The sequence below is a fragment of the Homalodisca vitripennis genome, chromosome 1 (genome assembly GCF_021130785.1).
Source record: "Homalodisca vitripennis isolate AUS2020 chromosome 1, UT_GWSS_2.1, whole genome shotgun sequence".
Classification (NCBI taxonomy): Eukaryota; Metazoa; Arthropoda; class Insecta; order Hemiptera; family Cicadellidae; genus Homalodisca; species Homalodisca vitripennis.
In genome coordinates, this window is record NC_060207.1 from 228,945,780 (window position 1) to 228,969,995 (window position 24,216).

Sequence of the window (24,216 nt, forward strand, 5' to 3'; positions counted from 1 at the left end):
TGAACAAAACATGGCTATGACGATTCTAGCAGAAGTTATGGGCAAATATAAAAAGAAACCAAAACTATGGACACCAGAAACATTATATACTACGTAAAGGGATACGCTACTATATAGCTACTACTGTGTCATCCTTATCAGTCTCCTCATCTGACAATATTTCGAAGGGACTGTTTGAATCAATCCAATTACCAGTTGTTTAGAGTCACAGATCTTTTATGTGCGTCTAGAACACGGTTTGCCACTTATTTTGTTTTTGTATAGTCTGTGTTCAGTTTTAAAGGTAGAAAACACTGAATAATCGAGATTTATTTACACCCTTCAGTTCACTTTGCAGAACTAGATTTTCATTTCTTTTGCATCAGGTTCCAGTGATCTCATAGACAATATAATTTTTTTACTTTCACTCTTGAGTATTTCATATTTTATACACGGCAACTCCTTTTGTTTTTCTATTACTATACATTTCCCTTGTTCAGCTTATTTCGTAAGGTACCTAGTTATAACTAAAAGTATTTTTTTTTCTTTATATTTTTCCCAACATTATTCAATTTCCTCTTCCTTTTGCTTTATTTTGTCTTTGGGTTGATAAAATACACGAGTCTAGTTGTATTGATAAATACACCTTCAAGTGATGTCGTAAGGTAACTGATAATATAAGAATATTTAGGCCATGAAACTTCTAATGGCTGCAGGTTGCTACAAAAGAGTAAAGATAAGAACCAACTGAAAGGGAAATGAAGGAAAATTCCCTCCCAAACCAAAACTGATAAATTAAGAACTCAAAAAGGATTGCTCAGCTGGATTTTTTGAACCTCCTATTGTTTGCATTTACTATTCCAAATCCCTCAGATCCTCTGGTACGAGGAGCACAATTGTTTAAAGTGCATATAAGGTTAAAAACTACCATGAATATCCAAATTACACGTTATTAAATTTTCTTCTGTTTGATAGAACTGGCCATTGGACCCATGATGGCAAGCACAATAATGGAACTCCACTTAAAAAAGTGAGTGTCCATTTTAATTTCCACTTAAATAACTTGTAATGTTTTTACACATTTAATCAGATAAAAATAAATCCATCAACAATGGGATGCCAAAACAGGTAAAAGAACATTCAATAAATAGTAAAACAATATATAAAGTTTAATCAATAATAAATCTAACAACACTTAACATGAATTGAAAAACTCATTTAAATTGGTAGTTCTCAACACTAATAAATACTCGTCCGTTAACACCGACTTTTTAGCATCAATTAAAGCCTTCTTTTGCTCTTCTATCACTTCCGTGACATTTTTAACAGTTTGGTCTTTGTCTTCTGTTTCTTTGTATCCACTCTTAGAAGCTTTTTCCTCTTGTGAACACACCACACACAGACCTCTGGAAGGTTTCTCAAAAGACTGGACTGTTGATAAATGCTCCTTCATAGCAGAATCAAAATTACTCACATCTGAACTCAAACATCTGTAAAATACCAACATAATCATTCACAAACTGTTAAAATGAGAGAATTTATCAGTTTTATATTAAATCAAATATAGCAAGGTTAACCTCGCCATTTACATGTAATGGGAAAGAAGGTGGTGATGAGAGTTAGCATTAATACATAGATTTGCTATGGCAAGCAAAAAGTTATTACAATGCTGTCAAATTACTCACACAATTGTACATCTTGTCAAAACTATTGCGGAAAGTACAATACTATGTAGCAAATATTTCATAATGCAAGAATTAGTTTTGTTCATTAATACACTATCCCTGGTTTTTGAGTTGAAGCATGTCAATGTTAGCTCATTTAAAAAAATGTAAGGCTTCCACCATCTAAAACCACAATTACCTATCCTTCCTTTGACCAATGACATCCAACCATTAGAACTCTCAAAAATCAAGTGGGCTCCAATCTCTTTTGCTTGAACTATTTGACAAAGAGCAATGCAATGAACTGTAACCATTATAAATATCACATGGCGCATGTCGCAAAATTGGTTTTGGAGCCTTTTACTAAAGGCTCCAAAACCAATACTTTGCAATACTGCAATACTTTGCCCTAAAGTACAAAGTGGTAAAGTGTAATAGGTCTAAGTACATAACACTAATACATAGGCCATTATTTAAACCAAACTGTGTGTAGGATCAAGTATTCTACAGCTATAATTTTGATTTTCAGTGGAAATTTATAAAACATTATTGAACAAAATCTAAATTATTTGAGGCATTTGCGATAGCAGTACTAATTTAAATACTTCAAAATAGAGACAACATTTCTAAAACAAAAAGTATACTCTGCAGCCTAACACAGTCATGCTAAACTGTGTTTGTGCTTGGACCTACATTTACTGTGACTAAATGATACATCATTTTTGACATTATTACACATTCTCAACCCCTTACTTTTCAAGCGCAAGATTATGAACCATTAAATTATTGCTATTTATTCTACTTTTAGTATTCTAACAATTTTATATGTGAAAGTGAGTTTGTTTGTTTGTTACACTTTCACGCGTAAACTATTCAACCAACTGTGCTGAAATTTTATCTGGACATTCTTAGGGTCCCTGGTTATGATTAATATATATGGCTATTTTCATTTAGAAAATCCCTCAGGGCTTTACTGGTCTAAAGTTGCATTAAATCAAACAAATAATAATTAATTTTTTGGAAAAAGCCCGTTAAATATAATCAAATATTCTGTGTAAACATTGTTTTATGGCAGCAAAACCATATCTTCAGGGTCATACTGCAACTTGGAAGGCAAGCTGTGCGCATGCGCCTAGTGCAACGGCACTTTCAATTAAGGAAGTATCAACTAAGGATGAGAATCTTTATTGATGACTTTGGTTTTATTTAAAGTTTCAATGCAGCATGACGAGACTTCTGAGCATATTCTATATGACTGCAAGGTTGGAACATGTGAAGACAACATGCCTTGGCAGTTTGACTTAGGGTTATCATCCTTCCACAGGAGCTTGAGTGCAGGATATACAAATATGACAGTGCAATATGCTTTAAGGGTTGAAGTTATAGAAATTAAATTGATTTCTGATAAGCCATCACAATTCTAATGTTGGTTTACGTCCATCTAAAAACCAAATTATATACTGGTCAACAGGGGTATATTCATTTCCTGATCTGCCTTAATGATCATCAACATTTGGGTGGTTGTGTTGGTGGCCGCTTATAATACTGTAGCACACTGAGATAATAATGCACTACAAAAACTTACTCAAGTAGAAACATTTTTTTATCTATGACACTTCATGAACTCACTTTAAAATTCCATTGTGTACTCCCAACTCATATCCTGTTTGAAAGCCCTGGAGATAACCTGAGTCAAATCCTTCCTGAAATGCTGAATCTCTTCCAGCCGATGACCCTTCTCGGTAACCTTCCTGTAAAATACACATTTCATTTCTTTACTAAGCATGTTAAATAATCAAGATATACTAAGAATAATAAAGTAGTTGAACCTTTTTTTGTAATGAACAAGTTTAAACAAATAACTTGTGAAATTCATAATGAAATCAATGGAGAAACTTCTAAAATAAAGTAATCAATCCTACCAGAAAATCAATATGAAAAGCATAGTAATGTTAAAGATTACATTGTACGAAATAAAACTACAGATGATATGTAATTTTTCATGCTCACACTCTCAGACAACAAGAAAAAGACTGAAAGTTACAATTTCATTTCTGTGCTTGAAAATTGGTACGCTCTGATGGCTGGAGACTTTAGCCTCAGATGGCCGGAGACATTATGTGAGACCATTCAGTAACTGGCTAGCATGTCCAGAACAACGGTACGACAAAATGTCTGTCAGGTTCAGTATTACTCTTTCACAAGGTGAAATTCTTTTCATGGTTAGGCAAGTTTACTGTATACATTTTAATACTGTAGAATATTTTTTTATATGCGTTCGGAGAAGTTATACCCATCCAGCAGCATGCACTCAGTCATGAAGGCTAAGGTCGTAGTGGCAGCACAACTTGTCCATGTGGCTTATTAATATCGTGTTGCTCTTACTGTATATTAATTATACTTTTCTCAAGCATTCCAGATCAGACCCTCAGCTTTATATTTGGTAAATATTTACTTTAGGCACTTTACACTATTTGTCAAAATTTCAACTCAAAATAAGAAAAAAAAATGTATAGGAGCGTAGTACAATAGAATCAAAGAAAGAGTAATACAATAGATATCAAAACCTAAATAATATCTGAAATTACGTCGGATATGCTCCTAGCCATCAGTGTGGGCTTCTGTGGCCCCACACTTCTAGCAAAAATGAAAAAACATCCATGAGATAATACGTAAATTCGAGCCCAGATCACGTCAGTGCTTGTTTCTGCCCTACCCAGTAACAACACTTAGAGCACAGGCATAAAATGGTCAGAATCTGATGAAAAAAGTCAATCAATCTGCACCACACTGTCATTCCGATTTCCAAAAAAGACGATCCTTGCCTCGCAAGCAACTAACGTCCAATCTCAATTCTTCCTGTGTTCAGCAAAATATTAGAAAAATTATTCTATGAAACACTGGAAAGCTTTCTAGAAAAAAACAAAATTCTGAATCCAGAACAATTTGGATTCCGAAAAAACAAATCCACAATTGACGCGGTGAACAGCCTTCTGGACAATGTTGTCGATGGACTGGAAGGTCGTGAACATGTGCTAAGCATATTCCGCGATCTTTCCAAAGCCTTCGACTGTGTGCATCACGGGACATTGCTGCAACAGTTAGCAAAATGTGGCGTCCGGGGTCTCCCACACTTATGGCTCACTTCTTATATAAAAGATCGAGATCAGCGTGTGATGATCTCGAGCTGCATTTCCAGCAAAATCAGAATGGCTCATGGTGTCCCTCAGGGATCTATCCTTGGATCTCTCCTTTTCCTGATTTATGTCTGTAGATTGAACTCAGTGATCCAACTTGGGGCACTGGTTCAATATGCTGACGACACGACTCTCTGTTTCAAAAGCAATTCAAAACAAGACCACCTGGAAATCAAATCTTTTGTGGGATTGAACGCATGCATTCAATATTTCACAGAATTGAACTTGACAACAAACCAGTCAAAATCAAGTGTCATCAATTTTTGTCTTCGTCAGCATGATCATGCGATGCGACCTTCTGTCTTTGCGGATGATGCCCTTTTAGAGGATACAGATTCCACAAAGTTTCTGGGGATGTTCCTTGACAGAGGACTGACCTGGAATGATCATGTTGATAGCATCTGTGCTAGAGTTACCACAGGCATATTTGCCCTACGGCACCTAGCAAAGTCCTGTACCCTAGAAGTTCTAAAAACGGCCTAATCCATCCACATCTTGTGTATGGATTAAGACTCTGGAGAGGATGTGCCAAAAACAAAATGGAGCGGGTTTTCAGGCTCCAAAAAAAAAAGCAGTCAGAATCATTTTAAAACTGAATTATAGAGAGTCGTGCAGGGCATCTTTCGGGGAGCTGGGATTGATGACATTGCCCTGCCTTTACGTTTTTGAGGTGATCATGTACTGCAGATCGAGATGTGCCTTTATAAGTGGCAAGGACGTTCACCAATATGAAACTAGAGGCAGGGACAACTTGCGAACTCATCAACGCAGACTGACATTATCGCAACACCTCCCTCAGCAAGTGGGTGTCAGACTAATCAACAAGCTCCCTGAGGATATCAAAAACTCCAACAACCTCAATCAATTCAAAACTCGTCTCAGACGCCTGTTGGTGTCTAAAGCATTTTACTCGGTTGATGAATTCATGACGAGCCGTTGGGATGATTGAAAATCATGGATCCGAAGTCTGTGTGATTGTGTCGTGAGAATGCTGAGATGCAAGTATGACTGTGAGTGAATGTGTACTGTGAGTATATATTTTATGATGCATTTGACTATTGCAATACAATGTTATATATTGTTAAACACGCAATAAAGAGATTATTATTATTATTACCATATAGGTAGAATCTGTTGCAAAAATGGTTCTAAAATTGCTTGTACTTTTCTCATCTAAATGTTGGTATCCCGATTATCCTCTCCACTAACGCCTACCCCTCCTTAGCTTGTTATCACCCGCACCCGACCAGAAACCCTGATTTCCCTCGGTCCCCTAGATTGATGGACTGCTTGAGATATAACCTAAATATCGAACATAGGTAGGGTACGATAAGCGGACCCGGTTTTTTATATTGAAGAATATAGACATCGATACCTAATATTCGCATCTCTAATCCTAGACTATCAAACGATATAAAAGTACCTATAGTCCTCAATAACAATCATATGTTTTAAATTAAGGTACTTTGGGATTATACTGACCACACCCAGACATGAATCGTTATTTGACATTTTGTTTCTACTGATTACTAGATTAGCGTAGAACAATATGTCGTCATTATAAAACAGGTATTGTCTTATCGCAAACCCCTCCCCATCCTCAGACAGATGTCAAGGCTTCGTACCCCGCGCTGATGTCAACAACATAGAAACATCCCTCGAGATAGTACCTATCAGTAAAATATCGAATTCTAGAGGGGCTGATCAGAAATATAAATTGAATTTTAATGGAAAGGCAATTATTTACTGTACCGTGCAAAAATTTAAATAATCATGTGATGCCGCGCGGCCTGCCGTAATCGGGATTCTCAAGAAAGATAAGATAACAGCGACAAAAATACGATCACAATACCTGGAAATGCTTGTTGATTGATGGAATGTTAGTTCTGTTACTCAACTACATCGTATTATAACGTTGTAAGTTCATTGAAAAAAGTTTAAGCGTTGGGGTATATAACGGAATCTGACCCCATTAACAATTGATAATCGTTGTAAGTCTGTAATTTTGTAATTAAAGAGTTGTTTTTTCGTTCTATCATGTTTGTTTCTATAAATTTATATTTTTGTGTTCTTCATACTGGTGTGGTCGGTATAATCCCAAAGTACCTAAAAACTGAAGACGACCATATTTACTCCTCTCACACTTACAGTTGTTTCTTTCCCACAAATTTTACATAATGGGTTTTTCGGTATGAGTCCAACATGTTGAAGCCACGAAAAAGCAACGTCATGTAGTTTTCTAGGTACTTTGGGATTATACCAACCACACCCAGACATGAATCGTTATTTGACATTTTGCTTCTACTGACTGATTACTAGATTAGCGTAGAACAATATTTCGTCAATATAAAACAGGAATTGTCTTATCGCAAACCCCTCCCCATCCTCAGACAGAGGTCAAAGTCGAGCGGTCTAGTAGATAACGTGATTGCAGAGTCTCGCCGCCCGTTCAGCTGGTTCGTCGCTTTGTTGTACTTCCGTGTTTTACCTCTACATTTCTCCAAACACAAAAATTCAACAAAAACAAACATTACCAAACTAAAACTAAACCCTTTATTGAAAAAACACTCAAAACTTGTTTTTATTCTTGATCACATTCCGCCACCCAAAATGCGAGTGCCTCCGGCCATCAGCGGGGGGCAGCACCTTATCGCAAACCCCTCCCCATCCTCAGACAGATGTCAAGGCTTCGTACCCCGCGCTGATATCAAGGAAAGAAAAACATCCCTCGAGATAGTACCTATCAGTAAAATATCAAATTCTAGAGGGGCTGATCAGAAATATAAATTGAATTGTAATGGAAAGGCAATTATGTTCAGTGCAAATCATGTGATGCCGCGCGGTCTGCCGTAATCGGGATTCTCGAGAAAGATAAGATAACAGCGACAAAAATACCGATACCAATACCTGGAAATGCTTGTAAGTTTGTAATTTTACAATTAAAGAGTTGTTTTTTCGTTCTGTCATGTCTATTTCTATAAATTTATATTTTTGTGTTCTTCATACTGGTGTGGTCGGTATAATCCCAAAGTACCGTTTTCTAAAATTGACTGCCATTTTTAATAATCAGAATTACTTAAGTAAAATTGAAATATTATCCTATACGTGTATTATTTTAGAGTGTTTACAGCTGTTGATATAGATTATTTAAGTTAATAGTCCAAAATAATTAATCAGTATTGATTGATTATATCGATGGTTGTGATTAAGTAATATCATTTGCCAATTTCGATATAAAAAACCGGGTCCACTTATCGTACCCTACCCATCGAACATTATCAGTCATTGTGTAATTCGACATTAAGAAATTTATAAAAGTAGTTTTTAGATCTTTATAGCTAACGTTGGCTTAAGTAAATTAGAATCCATTTTTATAGCTACTAGTTCCTTAAATGAGGTTTTTTTAATTGTTAGTTTATTATTCTAATGAATTACTATTGGTTGATTATATCGATGGGTAAAATAATTAAATACCGTTTGATAATTTCTATATAAAAAACCGGGTCCACTTATCATACTCTACTCAAACTTATAACAGCCGCACTGCAGTGTACTCTAAATGGGTGACCTCCGTTAATAAGAAAGTACCATATATCAGTATATTAGTTTTTCACACATCCTGAAAACTAAATTTTGGTACTTTGTGCACAAATAAATCTATGTTCATGAAACTATTACATAACTTAGTACATACTTTGCACAGGCTAATGTTTGTGAAACAGCAATAAAAGGGATAACTTAGAAATCAAATATTTTCTAGATGTTGAATAACTTACATAATGTAGTGATCGTTGCAGTTTATTCCAGGATTGAGTTGATACATTTTGTTCATCAGTATCCATTATAAAGATGGGAGAGACATTTAAAAATATACCCCTGACACAACACTTAATCTCCAATTAGTCATAACATAAACATAACAGTACGTTACAATTTATCAATGTACTTGATTATACAGAAACAGACAACAAACGTAGAGAAAAGGTTAAGTCCCGTAAGTACTTTGACAGTTTGACAGACGTAGGGACATTCCTAATTCCTATACTACCGATTACTGAATACTGATATGAGTTAGGTATCGATACTTTCCTTTCGATACTCTAGGTATTGGTATCGATGACGGTTCATCGATTATCATGATATCGAACACAATATCTGAGTACTGGTTTGATTGTATTGTTAAACATATTACTATTTTATATTTCAGTACTTTGGTCAATGCAATTACAAATAGTACATAGCTCAGTATAGTTCTTGTCAAGGTAATTTAAATTGAACTATTATAAATTAAGTATGTTTTCTCTGTGCCCAACTCACAGGATGAAGATGAAAAGACGCGCATGCGCGTTGGTGTTGTTTGTTGTTTTTCGGCCTGAAGATAATGTCTTTTGCAGACAAGCAAATTCAGACAACGACTGCCCATAATCGATGGTATGACACTGCAGACTTCAAGAGATGGGAAGTAGTAAACATTATTAGATTAAGATTTGGACATGCCAGGGTAAATTCTAGACTATATGACATTAAAAAATATTTCGCACCTTTATGTCTAAGCTGCATGCAAGGCCAACGGGAAACACTCGATCACATAATGCTATAATGCCCAGCTTATGAGTTTGCAAGAGATCATTGTTTCAAGGTAATTAAAGGTTTAACAAAATTATCTAATGTTAATGTAGTAAATTTAATAAAATTAGAAGAAACAAAAGTATACAAGGAAATAAACAAATATCTCATGACAATAAACAAACACATTTAAATGAAAATCGGCGTAACACAAAAACATTTATGTATCCTGGTTTTGGGCTTTATTTCCGTGGTCCATATTTCGGATTAGGAATGCCTGAAGGATCCCTGGCGAGAAGATTCCTATAATCCCTAAAATCCAACAATAACGATCCCACTATTTATTAACAAATACAGAGTAGGTGCTGTACAAACAGATATGTTCATACCAATAACCATTAAAACCAATTAAACTAAACAATAAATCTCAAGAGTATGACAGAAGTTTAACAAAACAGTGAACTACGAGGCTGCATGGGAAAAACCCGAGCCTTTTATAAATAAACAAAAAAATGTTTTTTGCCGGCCTAGTAGAGAATAGAACTGGTGATGTGGGCCGGGAGTATTACCATTGGGAGGAACCTATGAAATGAGAACATTGCCGGTAATATTTCTTAGGTCCAAAAAGATTCCCAAAAATTTGGAATTTATGAAAATTTCGAATTTTGAATGTTTTAACAGATAAAGAACCTTAAAACCAAGTCAACTAAAAAAAATCATAAATTTTAATCTAAGAATTATCAATACATGCATTAATTTTCTGTATAGGCAATATCCTGGGAATTTATAGAACTAAATGGATTTCGATTCCTAAGCCAATATTAAGAACTTCAGCATTTAAAAATCAAGTATTTTTTAAGAAGTAATTTCATCTTGGAACTCATGTTCAAACATCCTAAGTCTAAAATATTGAAAAACTACTTATTTTTATAAATTCCCTGCTTCCTTATGTTTTCAGCTTTATAATTTATAATCATTAAGCCAATAATTGCCAATATTCCGATTTTTATATTACTTGTTTTATTTAGTTATAATTTCATTTACAAATATATTTCAGTTTTAGAGTTTTATTTAACTACTGATTTTACCTCTTATTTTTTATTTTTACGCTATCTTGCAAATTATTCACAATTTCCTGTGAATTTATGAGTTTTGGGAATATTTCCTCGATTTTAAATTCCCGGGAATTTTACATTACCAAGTAGAACGTTTCTAGTTTCGTGTATTGTGTCTTAGCAGTGACTGTGAAGTGCAATGTCTCCACCAACAAGCAAGGTATATAACCAGTTCAGAAAGAAGGATAAAAAACTGCCACTTGTAAGTTATACCTGAGGGACATAAAGCACTCTGGAAACCCCACTAACCTCTTCAAACACATGAAAAACAATCATGGAAAAGTGCAGGTAGGTGAAAGCAACCCTAACTCAAATAATCAATCTTCCACCTACGTTGCAACCAAGCCATCCAACATTCAATCCGTGTTAACCTTACACATTAAAACTGATGAAAATACCAGTGTAGCTCAATCAGAGATTACAACGACTCAGCAATTATCTTTACCATCTTCTAATGCTGATGCCTTTAATAGGGTAAATTCTTATTCTATTAGTGGTTTACGTCATACCAAGACTGTAAACTATTCTTTACTTAATTTTCAAGGACAATCGTCCTTTTACTGTTATCGGAGCCAAGGACAAAGTTTAATTAATTGGCACCTCTGTTTAAAATCCTGTTTGTCAACTACATAAAACAACAATTTGGATCAAGTACGAGGCTACGTTCGACAAAATGAAGCCAGAGTGCAAGAAGCTACTTACATTTGCCTTTCAGCAGATTTATGGACAGAATCAAAATCGGAAAAACCCTTACTTGGGAGTTACAGCCCATTCTTTGGACAGGAAAAACATTGTATCGACTGATCTTACTTGCAAAAGACTTGATTTTAACCATACTACTGAATTCATAAGCAAAGAACTAAATAAAATACTTGAAGAATGGGACATTCTCTTAGAGAAAGTGATTAGTATTGTAACAGATAGTGGCAGTAACATGGTTTTAGCAGCAAAAACTACTTTACCCAACAAGTACGTGGCGTGTTCAGAGAGTAAGTTCCTTAACAAAACAAATAAAACAATTTTCTTTCAACATGAAAGTCCAAACTTTAAACTATTTTTCGACATAGTCTCCACCGATGTTCAACACTTGTCGTAGCGGGTGATCAATTTGTCTATACCCTCTTCGTAGAAAATTCCCGCCAAAGAATGTAGCCCCGACTCCACGGCAGAATCACTTCATCGTCGGTTTCTAAGCGTTGGCCGCCTAGCTCGCGCTTCATTTGCTGGAACAAGTGGTAGTCAGACGGTGGCAAGTCCGGGCTGTAGGTCGGGTGATCGAACTGCTCCCAAATAAATTGTCGAACCAATGTTTGAGTGTAACCAGCGGTATGGGGCTGTGCATTGTCATAGAGCAACACAATTCCGTTACTGAGCATTCCTCTCCGTTTGATTTACCCGCATTAGTTTTCTTAATGTTTCGCAATACCTTGCCGCATTAATGGGTTTCACCTCTTGGGAGAAGATAGTATGTATTCAAAGATACTGTAGAAAGACTTCAAAGATGTATTAATAATGAAGACAGAAAACAATTTCAATATAAAAAATAATTGTAAGTATTGTTTGTAATAAAAAATAATTTCAAATAAATCTAGTCTTGTTTTAACCAACTGTCCAGTGACTTTTGCGCCATCCTGTATATGTCGAGAAATATAAAATTATAACATAAAACCGATCCTTCATGTAATACATACGGAAATAGTTACTTAATGAGGGCTTTGACTTTCCAAAGAATAGATTTCATGTAGGCCCTATATGGCGATTGTGTGGTATAAATTTTGTTCAGTAAATGTTGTGTTCTTTAAAACATAGATATCGCTACAATACTAAATCTTTTCTTCCGAGTTTTAATCTTACTGTAATTACTTAATTTTTTTAATTAAATTTATAATTTTGAGTATTTTTACTATTATAATCAGAGTTTATTCAATAGAACATTAGTTTTCTGTAATATGTTTATAACGGTGTTTTCTTCGTTTGCCACTAGATAGCATACGTAATGTTTCAATTTCAAGTGGATGTGGAACATATTTTTTAGCATTGGATGTAATAACACTTATGCATAATCAAAGATGTCGGTAAAAAACCCGATGATAAAGGCATTGGATTGCAATATAATAAAATTAGTTATAAATTGTCTTCCTTAGTAGACTAATGGATTAGTTTTGGTTCTCTAATAATTGAGAGATTTCTGGTTCAAATCCTAGGAAGGGCCAAAACTTGGACACAAAAGAATGCATTGCAGTGTATAGCTGAACGCTGAGGCTTATAGGAAAGTGAAAAGATTAAATAGCCATTCTCGTATTTTGTTGATATTTCTTCTGCATTTAGACGTTAGTTTTCATTTAGACGGCGAAACACCATAAAATGCGATTCCACTGAAATAAAAAGCTCGCATCTCTTAAACCACAGAACAAATTAAATTTATTTTGAAATTGGAGTTGTAATTCAACACATTATTCCCCTGTCATCCTTTAATTCAAATACTTTGGCGAGAGCCTGTCTCTATCTTCATTAACTGTTCCTCCTGCCTTAGAAAACATCTTTCACTATAAACCGATGTAGCCATATGCAGATGTTTCCTGTCAACAGTATATAAGGCTTGGGGACACAGGTTATAAGTCCTCGCAGACTTACAATGGTTTGATTTGAGAGGACTAACAGCATAACCTAAATATGAAGATCATTTAGCCGAGTCTGTAGATTCCTCTTTCACGTTTTTTTCCGAGCAAATTATTTACGGGCTTTCCAAAACTCAACAGTAGTTTAGATTAAGATGGTACATCTTCATCAAGGGATACATCTTCTGCACTAGATGGTATTTTCCTTGAGCTGCAACAGCTGATTTTATCTTGGTGATAGCACTTGCACAAGCTACTTGATTCTTGAAGCTATATTTTGGACCTTGGGTCTAGAAGAGAGCTGATTGATATACAATGATTCATTTTAATATTTCTAAATCGTTTGGTCATTTCTGACTCCAATGTCTTTTTACAGCTTTCACAGATGACATCAGAACTGACATTGAAATTGCTTAAACGAGAACACAAACAATTCACCATTGGAATAGTGTTTGAAATGGTTACATAATTCACTCTAGAAATTTCTGTTGTTGCAAATTCCAATGGATTCAACAATAGCTCGAGCTGGCGTAGGTAATGAATTTCTGTTGAAGATGGCTGCTGTTCTCATTTATTAAAATCTGAGTTCAGTGGTCAATAGTTCTAGAAAACGCTCAACAATATAAAAGGTAGACTTCCACCTTGTCTTAACGTAAAGAATTTTTTTTTTAATTTTCCTTCTAGGATGTTACTTTCTTGTCATATTTTTCTAACCCTATCTGAATTAATTGCAATGTCTTGAAAGTAAATTTTACGAACTTTCTTGATTGTGACATCTATGTCTGAAGTAGAGATGGCTGTTGATGTAACAAGGAAGCTGAAAATAGTGTTATGTTTGTGAAATTGAATTTTCTCTTTTTTCTATTGAGTTGAAAATTAATGGTCGTGGAAGACAGAAATGGACTGCTGTTGGACTGCAAAATGTTTCAAGACTTGTAAACATGTTACTGTCAACTACTTTTCCCGCATGCACCCTGTGAAGCGCATTGGGATCTGTGAGATTTATGTACTGAAACGTTAACATGTTATCACACATGTTAGGTTTGAATTTGTTATCGATTATTGTGAAATAAAATGCTCTTGGGGGCAGGTCCCATTTGTCCCCTCTGTCCAAAAATAGACAACTAAAACTACAAAGTCGTACTGGCATGGTTATTTCTCATCTTCTCTTTGTTTATTATGAAGTTGAAATCATGTGGTAGACTCCACAACCATAGAATATTTTAGTTGTTTACTTTACCATAAAACTCATTCATCAATGTCCTGCAGTCTGCTTTTATCTGTCATATATATGTTTATAGAATATCATTACTTTGTATAAATACATGTATAAACAAATTGAAAATAAAAATAAATACAGTAACTATTGCAAAGTATTATTTAAAACATGACAAACTTCAAATAATTGAGCACTAAATTTGCCTGAATAAGCTCCTGACACCATTTCTGTATACAGTTGTTCTTAGCCATTTTTTTGTTTAAGAGTCTTGTACTTACTGTTAAACTAAAACTATTTATTAAACTCCGAGCCGAACTAAACAGAGAGCTAAACTACTAAAGGTTAAATGAGCATGAGCCTACTGTAAAATGACTCAACACTTTCATTACATTCTGGTTTATAAACAACAAGAGGATAAAAGTCATATCAAAATAATGATCTATTTCAAAATTGCTCATAATTTTATCAATTTATTGGTAGGATAAACAAGAACAAATAATGGGACACATTTTGGATTATGTCAACGAAATTAAAAATATCATTGGAAACTACGTCTAGGTGACACTGACCCAACATTTGAGTACAAAGGATTAAAAATAAACATAAAATAGTGGTAATACATTTATTAACAAAAGACATAATCATAAAGCTTATACTAACATGTAATTTAAAATTTAAACTCTTTGTATTTTTTAGCTTGCTTGTTTTCCTGTGACTGCTGCTTTTTCCTCTTATTCTGAAACATTCCAAAATATTTTTCATCAAATGATTGTAATAAAAATGAAATATATAAATATTAATATTTATCGATATATTAATTAATGATTAATATTCTTAATATATTACACCATACATATTACATACTATGAATATATAAATTGTAATGTAATATATAAATAGCATGTTTTGTGACATGAGAATAGTTTAATATCCCCTTATAAATAAAATAAAAGATTATCAATATTTCTAAAAATAATTCAAGAATTACAAGCTAGGGTGCAGTGGCACACCCAGGAATATTCTTTGGGAGTATCCAGAACAACGGGGTTGGGGGGTATGGAATACCCTCATTTCAGTAGGGAGGTCCAGAGCCATCTTAAAAATAAATGGTTTTAGCATCACCAATTATTATAATCATCAATAGATAACAACAGTGGCCCCCTTCCCCCCCCCCCGGACAGGACCATTCTCCCCCTACCCCAAAACCACTTTATTTCAAATCAGTCAATCTCCTAATAGTCCATGTTCAACTAAAAATTAATTGATGTGGAAATGTTGAAATCAGTCATAATGAAATGTGTAAATTCAAATTTTATTACTAATTTAATTTATAAAATACAGTTTCTGAATATGTAATTATTCAGTTTTCTTCAAAACGTTAATAATTTAATTTCACTTTTACAGCAACAGTGAAAGTGAGGTTATGTTGTAGATGGAGCTTATATTGGTTACTGATAACTTACTTACGTTAAAACATAATACCAATATTTAATACTTTTATTTTTTTGTGAGGCCTTTCGATATCAAGGATATCTTCTTCAGACACATCACAAAAGTGTTAAAATAAAAAATAAAAGTATTAAATATTGGTTTTATGTATTAATGTAAGTAAGAAAGTGAGGTTAGTTTTAAATATTCTTGTGGAATACCTGGTACTTCCAGTAACAGAGAACATAATGTGCTCATGCTGATTAATCATACATTACAGAGTACTCCTAAAATGGTACAGGTACAACCTCCAGTTACTGTTACTGCTAAACGAGTCTTGAGTACTTTATACTGGGAATGGCGGCAACTGTGTAAAGCATCTATATTTGAAACATTACTGAAATAGTTATAAGCTATATCAGCATTTTTTGTTTACGAAAACGAGGACTCTCGGGGCAGATGAGTACCTGGTACAAATTATCAGTCAAAGTTGTCACGACATGATCAGTTGTCACAGTAGTGAGTGAGTTGCCCATTCAAATGAGCAGGTTCCAGTAGCTGTAAATTAACGAAATTTGCTTAATTAAATCTGTGCTGAATATTAATGTTTAATTTTTTTCATATAATTCTAAAACTACATACCTATTTCCAGCACATTTTATGGTCCTGTATAAAAGATTGGATCTCAAGTTTCCGCGTCATGAATGTTAAAGTTGCAGTTTGGTTAAAAACATCAGAGCCTCTAAAAACGTGTCCAGAGGTTTTAGACTGATAATTCATGCCAGGTTTTAAAGGAATTTAAGCCGAAATGGCACTTGGATGGAGCATGCACACTCTGGTCTAGAATAAGCCCTGAATACTATTTATATTAGGGCTGATTTAAAGGTAAAGGGTAAAATTTTCCTGTTTGTAAAAAGGATCACAGAAACCTATCTATAACAGTGAATTTCCAGTGTTATTTTTCAATTTAAGTTTGACAATCATGTAACAAGCAATATGTACCTTCTGGCGGGCGACGTGCTCAGCCAACATGTCGGACAAGTCTTCCTTCTGCAGCTGGCTCTGCTGCTCGCGTATCTGCTGCTCGTAGCGCTGCGCCATGGCTTCTGTGTCTACCAGGTCTAACTCTGACGGGTCCAGGGCCAACTCCACCGTGTCCTGACCACGTTTGACTCCTGCCACATCGTACATGTGCGTTGAACCCATCATCGCTCCACCCACTCGCTCCACCCGCTTCTCCGCCAGCACTTGGAATAGTGCAGGTGTCTCGTTCCTGCAACAAACCGGAGATTATCATGTAAAATTTGTCATCTTTATGGATTTGTATGAATTTTAATGGATTTTTTATGGCTGTGGAAGCCAATTTAGTCAATCTGACACTTTACATTCCAAAAGATCAGGTAATAGGTGATTACTTACCCTTGCACCTTAGTAAAAATGCATGACTTTTTAACCCTCTCCGGGCCAGGCGGAAATATATTGCCGCCATAGATCGCGTCTGAAAAGTGCCAGGCGGCAATATATTGCCGTCGGTGACATACGCGAAAAGCGCCAAGCGGCCTTGATATTCGTCGTTTTTGTAAATAAATACGACGTCAAATGATTAAAGTTTTATGTTTTTTTATTCTCTAGTATATTTGTAGATAATTAATATGAATATCATTTTTATTTTGGAGTCTATGCATTTTTATTTCGTAATTGTCACGTGACATTATCAGCTGACTCGATCTATTGTTGTTAATTAATTATGCTTTAGTGTAATCATACTATTGTATGCTGGATTCTTCTTCATTATTTTATTTTGTAGTTTTAAATATTAGTAGTGTTAGTAGTTACGTGCTTAGCTATTGTGTGTAGTAGTTACAATGACTGACAATTTGCGATCTCACGGGAGTGAAATTGTAAGTAGCATATTTGTAAATAGAAAAAGTGTAAATAAATTTCAAATAAAATTGTGTAAATATTTCTTGGTAAATAGTGTTTTTAACTGTATTGAAACTGTTTATGGATCCTACAATCATCTGTTTACCGGTACATCCATAATGTGAATATTTATTTTAAGTTTCTTGCAGTGTAAGAGTCAGTTGCTTTATCACTTGTTGCGAAGTACAATTATGTGTATATACAAAATGTGTCATTAAAAAAATTATTTATGAGAGAAATGAGACAAAATTTTGTATGGTTGTTCCTTTCTAAATGTACAATATAATAAAATAGCTTCCCACAGTAAAATTATTTTTCCTTTTATAGTTATTTACAAAAAAAAAAAAAAAAAAAAATTTTTTTTATGTAATCTATTAAAACATTATTTTAAAAAATTTTTAAATTACTTAAAACTACATCTATATATTTTGTTGTTGATAGTATATATCTATACGAGTAATTTGGTGCAACTTTTAGGTCATTCTCTAATTTTTATGAAAAGTTATAAATTTTAATCTAAGAGACTGCAAAATCGCCAATCGTAGCCTGGCACTTTTGACTAGTCACAAGGGGATATAATAAGTGAAAAAATTTTGCAACATCTCATATTTGGTCCTGGCCCTGAAAGGGTTAAGAACTTTTTTAAATTTTGCTCCATAAATCCACATGTTTTAGAGAAAAAATTGTTATTTGATTTCTTAATGAGGAATAATTAATGCTCTAGAATGTAAAGGCAAATTGGTTAATTTGCATTTAATAGTTTTGTAAATATAGCTGCTAAACACAGGCAATATCCACCTAACTGACATACTGCTTATATGATTAAAGTACTTCTAGGTTTTATTGTTGATGCTTGGATTAAGTAATATTTTGTATTTTAATGTAAATATGTTAAATTGATTAGAAGGCAAATTCATAAGTTGAAACTTGTTGAGGGAGGGTTAAAAATGTGTGTAAAAATGAAAGTCCTTTGAAGAATATGGTAACATTCTTTATGAGGAGGGGAACTTTTAACTTCTTTTTTGAAACAACATTTATAGCTATCTTAGTCCTAAATTAATTTTTAGCTTGCTTTTTTATAAAATTTATGCATAAAATTATATGAAATATTTAGTAACAAATGTTCAAAATCTCAAAAAAACTGAATTTTATTCTGAGTTGTCCAATTTTTATTTGTTTAAGTAATTGTTTTCATTTTCAGCTCACCAAGAGCTTTAAAATGATCACAATTTGGCCTATTCTTATATTTTAAACCAACTCATTACAAACTGGGTCCCTGAATAGCCAAAAAGTTGTAGAATTTAATTTTTGATAAGCAGTTGTTTCATTCTTCCTTTCAATCAATTTAAAACTCAATGTCCAAGACCATAGTTATCTGATGTTCAAGTAACAGTGGGATAGAGTCTCGTACATCCGATCGTCAGTTCGCAGTGATCACTCAACTCACCCTTCCATTTCGCTCTCGATCTTCTTCTTCCTCAGTTCGATGATCTCTGGAGTCTCCAGGCCTGCGGGAATGGATGTAATGCCTGACGGGGTGACCAGTCCTTCGGCCGGCGTGATCAAACCCGTCTGGTCCCCTTCTCCCTCCCCCTCCTCTCCTTCTTCCTCCTCCTCCTCCTCACTCTCTTCTTCACTCTCAGACTCTAGCTCACCCCATGCAGTCTTGTCCACATCTTCATCCACCTCATTTGCCTGGGGAAATTACAGAATAATATTGAGTCTATCATTCAAAATTTAACTTATTACTCGTATAATCATTCATCCGTTCCTAAAAAATCTCCAGCTATTCATAAATAAACAGTAAAAGAAAAAGGTTTACATTATAGAATGTTGGTTTTGGCTTTATATTATAACGATTTAACAATAATTCACTACATCCTTCCTCATCTTTTTAAATTTTCAGTTTTTTTAACTAAGTAAAAAACGTTTTAACATTTAGCTTATAATCCTGAAACTGTTCATTTTGTACAATGAAATTTATTTACTGGTATGATAAAACATTTCTCTAAAGTTATTACACCCTTCAATATATACAACATGGGCCCTGTTATATATTTTTCCAATACAATCTGCATTGATATTACAAGTGGGATATTGCATAAGTTAACTCGATTTTTTCACAGGTTTTTGTCCCTCAAATCACTATTTTAGGCATTTTAAAGATTATCTAGCCTGAGGGTAATGATGTGTCCAAGCCATAACTCGAATCGAAAGAATCATTAAAAATTCGTTGCATTGCTAATTATTGCTTGATCTGCATTACACAAATTACCGAACAATAAAACATGTTTTAGTCATACAGTAAAAGCCCGCTTATCCGGCATCCAATGGTTCGGCACTTTCATTCATCCGGCACCGTCTTAAAAAAATCGCGTAAAATGAGATATTTTAACCGCAGTGTGAAACGTACAGTTCGCAAGAGCGCTCGAAAGGTTCGTGCTCAGTCGGAAGGGATCGTATGTGACGCAGCAGCTGTTTGTGGGGGGTTCAGGGCTACTTGCCGAGTGTCCGCCGTTACGTGTTTGTCTAGCTTCTAGCGTCTGCTTCAGTCTCAGTCACTGTCAGTTCGTACTCGAGTGCAGTCGTGAGTGTTTGTGCTCGTTCATATTGTGTTTTAACTTTCTCAAAGTTGTGCCCTATGTTTTCCAAGCCTGGCTCATCCACCAGCAAAGTTGGAAATAAACGTAAGCATGTCACACTTACCATTCAACAAAAGCTAGAAATTATAAGACGTGTAGAAAAAGGTGAGAGTAGAATGAAGCTAATGGAAGAATTCAACATTGGTTCATCAACAATGTATGACATCAAGAAGAATAAAGAAAAGTTACTTAAATTTAAGTGTCAAACTACAAATGTCAAAGACATGCAGTCTCGACAAACTTTACAAAAACCTAAACTTGACGACCTTGACGAAATTTTATTCAAATGGTTTAGCGCTAAGCGGTCTGAAGGGAAGCCTGTGACTGGGCCCATGATCATGGAAAAAGCTAAACAGTTCCGTGAGGAATTAAAAATAGATGAGAAAGAAATGTGCCTTTTCTGATGGTTGGCTGCAACCGATTTAAAAAATCGACACGGAATACGGAAGCTTGATGTAGCTGGGGAGCTTCCGATCAGCCGACCAAAATGCGGCTGAAGAATATAAAGCTGAATTTGAAAATCTAGTTGAAGACTACTACGATTTGTCAGCATGCCGGATTTACAACGCTGATGAAACTGGCCTACTTTGGCGTTGTTTGCCTAATTCGACTTTGGCAGCATGGGGATGAGAAATGTGCCAAAGGCTTTTAAAAAAAACAAAGACCGTTTGACAATTTTGCTCTGTGGCAATGCCTCAGGGGACCACATGTTGACGCCTTTCGTTATCGGAAAAGCAAAAAAAGCCAAGACCTCTGAAAGGCATTACCCACCCTACCCGTAATATACGATGCTCAATCCAATGCGTGGATGAACTCCGATTTATTTAGAAATTGGTTTTTTTCCACCACTTCGTCCCATCTGTAAAAGACAATCTGAAAAATCGTGGCTTACCTGAAGACAGCAAGGTTGTGCTCATCCTAGACAATTTCTCAGAGCTCACCCTGCAGCGTCTGAGTTGATATCGGGAAATATTTTTACTGCATACCTCGCCGGCAAATGTTCACGTCCTTGATTCAGCCAATGGATCAATGAGTGATTCAGAACTATAAAATGTTTTTACAGAGCGTCTTTTCTTCAAGGCCTGATAAACTCAGAGTGTATGGTGGTTGATTTTCAGAAAAAATTCAACATAAAAGATGCAATTTTCGGAATCGCCTTGGCATGGAAAAAGGTCAAGCCCACCACTCTACAGAAATCTTGGCGAAAACTATGGCCAGCTGCCTACCAAGAAGAGGACATTGCTGTTTCAGTCGACAATGAAGCAATACTGGACTTTGTGGCCCACAGTTCCCAAGACGAAATAAAGGAAAGTGCCACAAGAAGAAATCTTGGAGTGGATACACATTGATTGTGACGAGCCAGTTGAAGAAGAAATTACGGATGAACTGCTCATCAAAAGTGTACTTGGACCTCAGTCAGAGCCTCATCCTGTGGAGTCCGAATCAGATGATGAAGAGGGAGTAGATGATGATCCAACACCCGTGCCTACGTGGAGTGAAGCAAGTGCCACTATCGACACGTTTTATACGATTTGCCGAACGCAGCAGCTCCTACAATGCTTCAGAACTTTTAAATTTATATGTTTCTGAGAAATGACTTTTTAAAGAAGAAACATGATACAAAAAACAAACAGACATTAGGTTCTTTTTTCAAATAAAATACTGTACACAAAAATTATGTTTACCATAATATTTATTACATAATGTACGCACTAGTTAGCCTACATCTACGTAAGTTAACCTAAGTTTAGAAATGTTTTTTTCTAGGCATTAAATGTTCATTTTGTGTTCATTTTATTTATCTCCTTAGTAATTATTTAATTGTTTACACGTAAAGAGTGATTTTTTTAAAAGCCACACTCTGAAACTTAGACGACGATTTTTTAGGCCCGCTATCATCGCTAAAGTAGAAAAAGTAAAAATCAAGCTACTGTACATTATCTCTTTGGGACTGAAAACCCAGCCACTATTTTTAAAGAGTGATTGTATTTTGGCTAGGTTTTCAGCTTTTCTGAGTTAATATCACTTGATTTCACTCCTTTTACTTTAGTGTAAACACGATTTTTTAGCGGCTAAAAACCGAATTTTCCGGCATTTTCATATGACGCTTCGCTCGGTAATCCGGAATTTTCAATAATCCGGAACACTTCGATCCCCGAAAGTGCCGAATTAGCGGGCTTTTACTGTACTTTGTGTTTAGGAAACCGTACATAAATAATGTAATAAATAAATTATAATTTTTAACACATTGAAGTCTGGCTTGCTATTTGCTGTTTTTTATAGCCTGGTCTGCATAAATTAATTGGTTTTCAGATTTTTTTTTTAGAAAACTGTTAAATATTATGTATATAATATTATATTTTCTTGAAAGTTCTATCTTTCCTCTTTAAATTGATATGCAAAACTGTATTCCTATAAAATCTAATTAATTTTTAAAAAAATTTCAAAACTTATCTTTTTTTTAAGAAAAATAAAAACTCTCACATGTCTTGTGTTACTTGAAAACTAACTTTTGAATAAATAAAACAAGTAATTTCAATTTTTTTTAAAGGCATTTACTATATACATATTTACAAATAATTTTAATTGACAAAAAAATTTCAAATGCTAAAAAAATTATTGTTGTCTTAGACAGACTGACGACGCGCCAGGCCACGTCAGTGGATAAACAAAAGCCTCAAGCGGGTATGACGGAGTAGCGCCTAGCGGAATTTTTCTGAACTAACCATCAAAGCTGGCTTTCTAATGCAGCAGACGGCACTCGAATATCACTCGAGCAACTCCGTATATCAATTGGCAAAGCTGTGCTCGAGTCACGCTCGAGCGCCGGCCGGGGGTTTAAACAATGGCGCTCGAGTCTGGCTCGAGCGTAGACTCGAATGTGTTAAAATAATATTTGGCTTGCATTACATATTTTCTATTTTTGCACGTGAATCACCACGAAATTTGCTGAATCCTTTTATAGATGACAGCTGATCGATAGTACAGAAATTACTGATCACTAAAGTGTGTGTGTACTTTGTGTATAAAAAAATGTAAATAGCTATCCAAATTAAGTTATCTAGGTGAAACAATACAGAAGTCGTAAGCGGAACATCTTTATAAGCTGAAGATGTTATAAGAGTTTCACTGTATTGTGTTTTGATTGTTCTCAGATAAAATATTCAGAGATTTTAATATCATATTTATCCAATTTTTCATTATTTCGAATGAAATGAAGAGTAACAAATAATATAAACCACTATACTAAAATCATAATAAGGCACAAAAAATCAAAGTAGACTGGACTGACTTCAACAAATGGCATAAATTCAAAGAAAGAAAATGCATTAGCAAAGAGTCAACTGTGACAATATTTAAAGTGTTTTTGTATCTTAGCTAAAAAGTTGACATGTGTTCAATTTTTACACTACATATTATCCAATACCTTTTCTAAATTATTAATTTTTGTCAAATAGTTTTGTTATTATCTCTCCTGCTTAAAAATTCTTAAATATCCTTTCCGCCAAAAATATGGAAGAAAGGCAGATTTCACGTTTCACTGTCATCTTTAATTTTTGATAGAAAATGCATTATTATATGCACAGTTAGAAGATTGAACACCCTTTTTTAATCAAAGTACAATTTTGAAAATTCATGCCTTGAAAACTTATAGTCCCCTTAAAACCAAATTTTCATACACAATAGGTACAAGTGCGCTGTTTTTGTGTATGTAATTTTATAATTACACCTATATGAAAAAAGTCATTATCGAATTAAGATTTAAACTTTTATTCTTGACCGGAGAGTTACAAAATTTGCAATTGGTTGTGTTATGAAGCTTTTAAAATCAATTCGTTAAGAATGTAATTTTGTAAACCACAAT

The 24,216-nt window shown here is 34.6% G+C and overlaps 2 protein-coding genes across 3 annotated transcripts in view; both read right to left on the reverse strand.

Annotated features, from left to right (window-relative positions):
* Nucleotides 1–1,127: 1,127 nt before the first annotated feature.
* On the reverse strand, nucleotides 1,128–8,945 carry LOC124353131. Its single transcript, XM_046802983.1, has 3 exons — nucleotides 8,617–8,945; nucleotides 3,273–3,394; nucleotides 1,128–1,469 (listed from the first exon to the last, which is right to left on the reverse strand). The coding sequence occupies exons 1-3, from the start codon at nucleotides 8,680–8,682 to the stop codon at nucleotides 1,175–1,177; spliced, it is 483 nt and encodes a 160-aa protein (XP_046658939.1). The 5' UTR covers nucleotides 8,683–8,945; the 3' UTR covers nucleotides 1,128–1,174.
* Nucleotides 8,946–14,966: 6,021 nt separating this feature from the next.
* LOC124353132 (splicing factor 3B subunit 2) overlaps nucleotides 14,967–24,216 on the reverse strand; it is a 32,848-nt gene continuing 23,598 nt past the window's right edge. For both annotated transcript variants that reach the window (XM_046802984.1, XM_046802985.1), the window contains 3 exons: nucleotides 19,157–19,404; nucleotides 16,789–17,059; nucleotides 14,967–15,094 (listed from right to left, as the gene is read on the reverse strand). In XM_046802984.1, coding sequence (XP_046658940.1) covers nucleotides 15,026–15,094; nucleotides 16,789–17,059; nucleotides 19,157–19,404 — 588 coding nt within the window. In that variant the 3' untranslated portion in view covers nucleotides 14,967–15,025. The remainder of the gene's footprint in view (nucleotides 15,095–16,788; nucleotides 17,060–19,156; nucleotides 19,405–24,216) is intronic.